General features: G+C 50.8%; 1 protein-coding gene across 6 annotated transcripts in view; it reads left to right on the top strand.

Moving 5' to 3' along the window:
• grb14 (growth factor receptor-bound protein 14) overlaps positions 1-10000 on the top strand; it is a 43669-nt gene that overhangs the window by 27146 nt on the left and 6523 nt on the right. For 5 of the 6 annotated variants that reach the window (XM_062533994.1, XM_062533993.1, XM_062533991.1 and 2 more), the window contains 6 exons: positions 2320-2476; positions 4874-4995; positions 5214-5288; positions 5388-5525; positions 8620-8730; positions 9834-9929. In XM_062533994.1, the coding sequence (XP_062389978.1) occupies positions 2320-2476; positions 4874-4995; positions 5214-5288; positions 5388-5525; positions 8620-8730; positions 9834-9929 (699 nt within the window). Of the gene's footprint in view, positions 1-1257; positions 1701-2319; positions 2477-4873; positions 4996-5213; positions 5289-5387; positions 5526-8619; positions 8731-9833; positions 9930-10000 lie in introns of those variants that run through there. The other variant, XM_062533996.1, reaches the window with a different exon arrangement.

Here is a 10000-nt window from a genome sequence, read left to right on the forward strand (position 1 = left end):
TATCAGGTGCGGCCAGCTCTTGCAGGGGAGTTTCCTGTTAACAGGATTTCAGAAAAGCAGTCCTTTGTTTTTTTTGTCGAGTACCTTGCACAAGCTGCAAACATTGCTTCCCTATTCTCTTTGCTTCTCCGTCTCTCTCTCTTGCTCTCTCTCTCTCTCTTGCTCGCTCTCCCTCTCTCTCTCTCTCCCTCTCTCTCCCTCTCTCTCTTGCTCTCTCTCTCTCTTGGTCTCTCTCCTTGTTGTCCTTCTATCAGTTTCAGTTTCTCTCACCCTCACTCTCTCACCCCCCTTCTTTCTTTCTTCCTCCTCCTTTCTCTCTCTCTCTCTCTCTCCCTCTCTCTCTCTCTCTCTTCTTTTCTGCTTGTCCTCTCCACATTGACTGATTAAACAGCAGATCGTTTACCTCATTTGGGGATGATGTCATAGCCGGAGGCTCCCATTCGCTGCTGGCTCCTGAAGGGTGCTAACCCCGGCCCAGCTTCAGAGCCATGACCTCCTTTTTGCCCCCCCCCTCCTCCCCTCCCCCACTCTACAACCCTACCCTACCCCTCCACCCCCCCACCCCCCAACTCTCCTGACAAAAGAGGTCTGGCTCGTCCTGCCCTACCGATCCACCTTAAAGCAAGACTGGGGCACAAAGAGTGGGGCAGCCGGCTGATCTTTACTGTGCAAGTCTGCATGCACACACACACACACACACACACGCACACACGCATGCACGCACGCACGCACACACGCACGCGCGCACACACACACACACACACACACACACACACACACACACACACACAGACTTGCGCACACACATAGGAGCACTCACGCGCGCTCACACAAACACATGCACACCCCTCCCCACCCCCTGTAACCTCCACTTTAGACAGGGGCTGACCCAAACCACCATTACATTTAAGCAGCACCTTTGGAAGAGCTTTAGGAGTCACACAGGGCTTTCTTCTGCCTGCACTCCCCGTCACAGCTCTGTGAATAGGTAGGTGGAGCCAGGAGCCCTTTTCTCCTCCCGGTGTGTGTGTGTGTGTGTGTGTGTGTGTCTGTGTGTGTGTGTGTGGAGTAGAGGCAAGCCTTCAGCCAGGGCTCATTTTACTTTTTGTGTTGCGGGAGGGGAAGAGAAAGAAACTGAGTGCGAGAGGGAGGGAGAGAGAGAGAGAGAGAGAGAGAGAGAGAGAGAGAGAGTGGTGGCAGGTGATTGGGCAGAGCCCTGGTGACATATATCTGTGGAGTCAGGAAAACGCTGAAGCTCAGAGGCAGGCTTTTCTAATTACCTCATTTCATCTCCTCTGCTGCAGAGCGACAGAGAGTGGGAGAGGGAGAGAGAGAGCGAGTGAGAGGGAGAGAGAGAGTGAGAGAGTGAGCGTGTGAGAGAAAGAGAGAGAGAGAGACAGCGAGAGCAGGAGTGAGCGAGTGGGAGAGAGAAAGAGAGAGAGAGAGAGAGTGTCCAGGGGGGGCTCACTGCTCACCAGCTGACTGAGAGAGAGCGAACGAAAGAGCGGGTGTGAGTGAGACACAGAGCGAGAGAGAGCAAGAGAAAGAGAGAGAGAGAGAGAGAGAGAGGGAGTCTGGACTGATGCATATTTCTATGTTCTCCATAAAAAGAGCTGCCTTTTACAATGCTGTGCACACAGCCCTATATAAGCTGCAGGGCTAGCCCCAAATCGCGGGTGTGCCTGACTCCACACAGGGGGGTAAGTGTGCGCTGGAAACGCAGCTCTTTTTACGTGTTAAGTGTTTCTCTGCTTTGCTCTGTGTTGTTGGCTTGCAGCTGATTATAACTTGCAGATGTGTATGTGTGTGTGTGTGTGAGACTCGGAGGACAGTCTGGAGAGGCTGTGGTTAGTTGTTAGTTGTTAGCGTTGCGTTTGCGTTGCGTGCGGACAGTTTCTCTTAGCAGTTTGTTAAAGGCTGGATGTGGAGCAGTGCTGTCGCGCATCGAGCTCGTGAAAGGGGCACATTCATAACTTTGAACTGGAGCGCTGGCAGATACCGCTCTGGGTTTTTTTTTTTGCTATCACCAGATGCTATGCCCCTGGGCTCCACAACCACAGACTTAAGTTTTATGCCAGAGGGAGCAGCGAAAATTGTACGAGCGACTTCAGACTGCCAGAATTGGAAATGCCCTCAAGTCATGTGTTCACTGTTGTACTCGTCCAGCAGAGTGCGCGGTGACTTTTTAGTGCATGTGAGTGCCGTGTGGTGAACGCAGCATTAAGCTTTTGTGTGAAAAATGGCCCAGTAGCTGCGGGCGCAGCCCTCGTCCACACCACTTGTTTGTGAACGCGGCGTGGACGCTTTGTGTCGTTGCAGGTAATCAAAGTGTACAATGAGGACAACACCAGCCGAGCCGTGGAGGTGCCCAGTGACATCACCGCCCGGGACATCTGCCAGCTGTTTGTCCTGAAGAACCATTGCATCGACGACCACAGCTGGACCCTGTTCGAGCAGCTCGCTCACCTGGGCATCGGTAAGGACCGGCTATTTCTGATGCGCCGTAGTGAGGGATACAGTCAGCCTACAGTGGAAGAGAGGATGAGAGAGGAGGGAAGAGTGTAAAAAGTGTTGATGGGGGTTTCACTTGGTCTTCTTCTTCATCTCCCCCTCCCCCTCTCCCTTCCTCCCCCTTTCTTCAGAAATTGGGAAAGATATGGCAGCCTGGCTGAACACACACTCTTAGCATATCTGGAAAAGAGAGCGTTGCACTTGAGATGTGGCACAACCGCTCCCCCCATACACACACACACACACACACACACACACACACACACACACACACACACACACACACGCACATACGCGCACAAAACAAAATGTTGCTGCTGCTTTTTCACTTGCAGAGTCAGCCCAGCTGCAGCAGAACTTCCCAACTCGCTGAGTAAACTTGCAGCTGCAACAGTGCTTTTGTGGCGGCTAAGTCCTCAACAAAGCGCCCGCGCCCCTTGTGCTTGACTGATCCTAACGTTTGCACTTCAGCCTCCAGTCCCCCTGTGTTCTTACCAGGTGGTGAGGAAGGGGTTAAACAAGCAGAGACGCCCGTCTAGAACTGGTGCAGCCTCCTCGACACAGAGGAATATTCCTCAGCAGCATTCTTCACACCATTGCATAATTCACCCATCTGTTCCGTCCTTAATCTCTCTCTCTCTCTCTCTCTCTCTCTCTCTCTCTCTCTCTCTCTCTCTCTCGCTCCCTCGCTCTCTCACATGCGTGTTGGCTCACGGCGGTTCTCTTCGCCACTTCATATGGCGCTGCTGGCTCGGTTCAGGCTGAGCCACTTCACAGGGTCAGTCGCACACAACTTCTTGGACAACTCCCTTCACACACACACACACACACACATACACACACACACACACACACACACACATAAACACTCATTCAACACACCCCTTGTCCTGCAAACGACGGGACTATAAAATGAAGTTACAGTTGGCCTGCCTGTGTGTCGTTTAAAATGGCAGGAATGCGTGAGGGTGATGTCACGCTCCTTGTGATCCCTCACTGGCCAGTGCTGGCCGTCTCAGGCTTGTAGCTCTGGAGAGCAGCGAGTCACAAAAGATCGGAGTAACGCAGTGCTTCTAGTGAGCTCTGTTTACCTCCAGCACACACAGTATTTAGTGTTTGAATGGGCACAAGCACTCTGCCTTTTTTATTGCAAACATTACAGTGGTCACTTGACTTTGAAAAGTTGCATCATCGCTTTTAATGTTTAGTTCAATCCAGTGTTTCTCTGACTCCTCTCTCCGTACAGTTTGAACAGAGCTGAGCTACATGATTCTGCTGGAGTTAAGCACCATGTCTCAGGCGCGGTTCTAGGTTCTAAGTTCTAATTCCTCCCTCCCCGCACTTCTGCCCGTGCGCTGGTACAGTGAGAAGCGGTTGAGCTGGCTCTGCATTATGCATCCGTGTTCGTCTGGAAGCTGCCTCCCCCGTGCAATAATTGAGAGCTTCTTGTGTTTAAATGCAGCCGCTGCATTATTCAGCCCTCCTGTAACATGCCTCATAGTTTGCGTGTCGCCTCTTATGAATCATGTCATTCTCCGTGTGCACGCTCTGTCTCCCTCTCCATCACTTACCCGCACACACACACACACATACACACCGAGACACATACACACTCACCGAGACACACACACACACACACATAAGAAGTGGCTGACGTCATGATGGCAACACTATATTTATGACTTGCCCTACCAGAACACTCAGAAGCCAAGAGGAAAAGCACCACCTGAATGGGCGTAATATGATTGTGCAACCCCCCCTTTTGTTCCGACGGCCAGTAATCATTGATTATGGCCCTGGTGTGGGACTCAATTAGGCTGGGATAACAGTGCACTGTTCCAGATGGTTAGCTGCAGCCCCGCTGCCTTCCGTCGATTCATGAAATATTCATCTGAATCATGTTTAATGATAAAGCGACTGGGTCGCTCTGCTTTTTCAGTGCGGCCTTTGCTTTGCTATCGAAGCTTCGCTACCCATTAACGAAAGAGAATCATTTCCAAAAAAACGGGTAAATAGTTAATCCGCGGCGCGGCCGAAGCGCGGACGCTCTAGGAGAGAGAAGTGCCGCTCAGAAGCCCCCACACGGCAGCCGGCCCTGCGGAGCAGTCGAGAGCCTCAGGTGGAACAAAAGACGGCTTTATGAATGGAGCGGCAGCGCCGTGACCTTTTCCCTTGTGTTCCCTGTCCTCTGCCTTTCATTTCAAAATCAACTCGGAGAAAGAACATTGAGACACAAGATCAGATTAAGTCATTAGGTGATGCGCGAGGGCTGCGCGGCTGTCGTGGACTCTAGCGGCAGGGTCTCCCAGGTCTCTCTTTCTGATTGCATACGTGCGTTTGTCCTTTTCTCCCCCTTTCCCAGAAAGAACCATAGAAGACCATGAGTCCGTGATGGAGGTGCAGTCTGCGTGGGGCATGGACTCGGACAGCCGGCTGTGCTTCAGGAAGAACTATGCCAAATATGAATTTTTCAAGAAACCTCTGGTGAGATCTGAATGACTGTAAAACAATAAGTTCAACCTAAACAGCGTGCTTCCTGTGAAGAATGTTTGGTTTGAAAAGAGCCCTCTGAGTAGAGGTTCTGGTTCCTAGGTAACCAACAGCTGAGCTATTACTCATGAGCACAAAGCCAAGTTTAGCTTGAGATGGCATGAAGGCCGGGAAATGCTGATTGTGAAACGATATTGCTCTTATATCAACAGGACTTTTTCCCAGAGCACATGGTGTCTATATCTAGTGAAACCAACGGGATCATGAACCACTCCCAGCTCATTCAGGTACTCAGCCCCTCTGTCTGTCTCGGCTCTTTATCTGTGGGCCTAGTGTTCTATCTAGAGCATTTTCTGATAAGACTGCATTGGTCTTTGTCGCCGCAGACTTTTTTAAACTCAAGCACCTGTCCAGAGATCCATGGCTACCTCCATGCCAAAGAGCAGGGCAGGAAGTCATGGAAGAAGTTCTACTTTGTGCTCAGGAGGTCCGGCCTCTACTTCTCCAACAAGGGCACTTCGAAGGTTGGTCAACAGTGCGCACACACACACACACACACACACACACACACACCGTGTTAAATATTTCTGTTCGACAAGCCAAGCACAATATGACCTTGTCGTTGTTATGTTATAAGACGTCCAGAATAAACAAACATTGTTTTCCTAAACAGAAACAACAACAAACACTACACTTAACTAAATTGAATGATATATATTCCTTGAATACAATTAATTCCAATATTGAAATGCTGACAGAATCCCAATACACATTGGCTCATTGACTAAATACTGGGTGATCTCTTGGAATGACACTGATATGACGATCCACAACACAAAGTCTGGAGCTCTTGTAGCCTCGGAGCTGATGGGATGGTGCAGTGTGGCATGTGCCCCACTGGTTGCCTGTTGGCATGGCTGCCTGGCCGTGGCGGCATGGCGTGGGGTGGGGTGGCGCGGCGTGCGGAGGGCTGTGCCGGGTAGCGGTGCTCAGGTCGGGGGAACTGGTTAAGCAGGATCTGTGCGCAGGGCAACGGCCGTGCCAGCCACTGAACCTTTCACACCGTTGACAGGTGAAGCTTATACCTCGCCACGGCCGTGCCAACCGGCTCTGCCCCTTCCATTTTTTTTCCACTTCTGTCTCGATTTCTCTCCCTCCCTCTGTCTCTCTCTTGCTCTCTCTCTTTTCGTTGGCGACAACAAAAGGGCTGTTGTTTTCTCGCTTGTGTGTGCCTGTCAATATAGGTAATTCAATTCATTGGAGAAGTCAGACCTGAAATGACTCTCTCTCTCTCTCTCTCTCTCTCTCTCTCTCTCTCTTTCTTTCTCTCTTTCTCTCTCTTGCTGTCCATCCATCTGACTTGTCCTCTCCCCCTGTTCTCTCTCTGTTTCTCATCTCATCTCTCTCTATTATGGCCCACTGACTCCTGCCCCTGCTCTGTCCGGTGGCTAGCGAGGGCTAGCGATGGCTAGCGATGGCTGGTGCTAGAGCGGGGGGTACCTGTGTGGCAGCGTGTGAATGGGGAGCAGTGCAGAGGGTGTCGCGGTGGCAGAACAAAGAGCAGCTTTGTGCCTGTCTTCTTGGGAAATGGCTTTTTTTTCTCTCCACCCTGCCTCCCTGGCATGCCTGTTAAGATAAAGCGTTAGCCGTTGCAACACACACACACACTCTCTCTCACACACACACACACACACACACACACACACACACACACACACACGCACACATACACTTTGCCCCTGCATCATCTGCACTGAATATACAGATTAAACACCTGGAATGTTATTTGATAGGGCAGGATTGGCCTTGCCTGGGTACAGATGGGTGTGCCAAGTTAACACTAGGTTTCTACTTTATATCATAGGGTTTATCATTTAGATTTAGTGTGTGTGTGTGTGTGTGTGTGTGTGTGTGTGTGTGTGTCTGTGTGTGTGTGTGTGCGTGTGCATGCATGTATGCATGTGTGTGCATGCCTCTATATAGTTGACCGTGTGCACTAAGCCATACTTGACCCCTGCCACATTATCTAAATCTCACACACACTTCCATGCTCTTCACATTCACCATCACATACACCACACATCTTTCCCACACATTCTCAGCCTCTATCTCTCACTCACACACACACACACACACACACACACACACACACACACATATGCACACATACATGCATACTTACAAACATACACACACACACATGCACTGCATACTCAAACATACTCATACATACTGTACACACACACACACACACACAATATACACACTAATTGCACTGAACCGTATACTCTCTTTCACTATCAAGCTTACTTTTATACACTATCTAACAGTATTATACTCTCACACATTTATCATGTTATCAGGACAATAATGCAACGTCCACCATGTCTTTTACATGCACTCTCACTTACTCACTGACAGAGCCACAGGCTCACTCTGCAGAATGATTGGAGGGTGTGTGCAGTAGTATTTGGATAAAAAAGTTCTTATGAGGAGACTGAGAGACAACATCTGATTTTAAATGGAAGTTTAGTTGCACAGGTGACGTTGTGGTGACTTTACTGTATAGTATAAAACAGAAGATTCAGTGCTTGCATAGCCCATCTCTTGCACCTGTTTAATGCAAAAACCTCATATACACCATCAAATCCTGTTGCACAGACACTGTTAAAGAATGCCCAATTAGACTATGTTTGTAGATGTTTGACCGTTTACATTGGATTGTGTGTAAGAAGTATTATTGTTGAGGTTATGTTTGAATAACTTTGTGATTGTGTGTGAAAGAGAGTGTGTGTGTGAAATGTGTGCATTTGTCTTTGCGCTTCTTCTGTCTCTCTCTCTCGTGTGTTTTTGCCCACTTAACCTTCCAAGATGGATGCCTGACTTGCTTTAATTGACATTAGGAGTGAAACGAGCAAAAGCCCCAAGGCGTCACACAAGTATGGCCCCTTGCATTGTTGCACTGCCTCAAATCCTGTGGGCTGAGAGCTCCTGCGCCTGATTGGACGTGCTCGCTCGCTCTGTCTCTTTCACGCGCTGACCTCTGAGGCTCGGGTGGGCTTCGTGCGCACATGTCCAGCCGGCCCCCCAGCTATATTACATTACAGCCTTCATTTGTCTGGCATCTGTCCTTACAGCCTTCTGGATGCTCCGCATTGCTGGCATGTTTACGTTCCGACCCCCATACCCACTGACACCCTCCAGACCCCCCCCCCCCCCTCTTCCCCCTTTCCAGGCTGCCTGCCTGTGTGTGTGTGTGTGTGTGTGTGTGTGTGTGTGTGTGTGTGTGTGTGTGTGTGTGCTGGAACTTGAGGCTGGGGGCAGTGGCGGAGAGAGCGCAGCACCCTGCCCTCATTGCATTAGCAGTTAAATGGAGCATCACAAGTGCTGCTGGGGCGGGGGGAGTGGGGGGGGGGGGTTGTGAGGAGGGGTGGGAAGGAATGGAGTGTTGTTGCAAAAAAAAAGTGGGGGCATGCCAGAATGACGAGGCCTAAACAGTGTGTGACATGCACTCCTCCCTCTGCTCTCTCTCTCTCTCTCTCTCTGTCTGTCTGTCTCTCTCTCTCTCTCTCTGTCTCATCTCATTCCGTCTCTCTCCCTCGTCCCTCTCCCCTCCAGGAACCCCGGCACCTTCAGTTCATGGCGGAGTTCAGCGACAGCGACGTCTACACCCTGCTGTCGGACCGCAAGCTCCACGGCGCGCCCAGCGACTACGGCTTCTGTGTGAAGGTAGCCCCGCCGGCCCTCTCCGCTCCCCCGTCCACCCGGCTCACAATGCAGCGCCTGTTCTCCGTTATCGCCCGTCTTATCGCCGCTGTGTTTGCTCTCATGTCCGCTATCAAATCAGCCCGCTCCAAACTATTCGCCAGAATCGAGCTGTAGGAAGTCGCTCGTGTCAGTGCATACGCGCCTTTTGACGAGGCCTATAGTAAACGACCCAGCTGGAGGCTGTGGAGACCAATGTGTAGGAAGAGAACGCCACTCCAGAGCTATCAATGTGGGGGAAGTGCTTAAAGTCAGACGCCTGCCGCGTCACGTCTCCGCAACACCTGGGTCGGCCGTCGGAAACTTCTGGCGAGAGAGTGACCAGTGATGGACGCCGTCTCGGTGCATCTTTCTTCTGCGGGGCAGACAGGTTCACTCTGACGGCGTGAGATACCTGCCCCGTGCGGCAGTAGATTGTCTGTGGCCGCAGCGGTCGGACTGAAGGCATAAAGCAGAGAGTGAGAGGGGGAGAGAGTCATGAGATTGCAGCAGTAAACCCAATTGACCCTCGGCGTTATCTCGGCCCCATTGTTTAGTGTCGGATGTAAATCCCCACTCTAATCGAGCTCTGTGTCTCTGCCCTCTTATCTATAGGCAACTCTGGGAGGGTGGGGAAATATGCAGGGGGAAAGTCCTGCTGCCTCAACAACTCTGTGGGTTTGAGGGCTGCGTGTGTGTGTGTGAGTGTGTGAGTGAGTGAGTGTGTGAGTGTGTGTGTGTGTATGTGTATTTGGTTTTTGGGGGGGTGGGGGGGTTAAGTTGCAACACAGCAGATAATGGCCTACACATATGCGGTAGATTTGTCAATCATATAAGACAAGGGTCTGTACAGTGTTCTGAGCAGCCTCAAAAGGGTGGTAAATGCCGTCCCATTGTGTTTGAATAATACCCCCATACAAAGGGCATTGTTACGGACTTAACAATGCCCTTTGTAAAAGAGCTATTCAGTCTCACTTTCACTGATAGTAATTGATGTGCTTTCAAGTTTAATAGTGTAAGGATATTTCCGTTTCTGCTTCTCCCTAACTGGATCACTGTTGTGTCTCTCCCTGTTGGCGTTGCTGCAGCCCAATAAGTCAAACTCGCCACGGGACCTGAAGCTGTTGTGTGCCGACGACGAGCAGACCCGGACCTGCTGGGTCACCGCCATCCGCCTCTTCAAGGTACAGTAGTCCTCCTCTCATCCCTTGCTCTTTCTCTTCAGTCTTCTCTGCTCATCTCATCCCTCTCTCTC

Source organism: Sardina pilchardus, chromosome 4, assembly GCF_963854185.1.
Source record: "Sardina pilchardus chromosome 4, fSarPil1.1, whole genome shotgun sequence".
NCBI lineage: Eukaryota > Metazoa > Chordata > Actinopteri > Clupeiformes > Clupeidae > Sardina > Sardina pilchardus.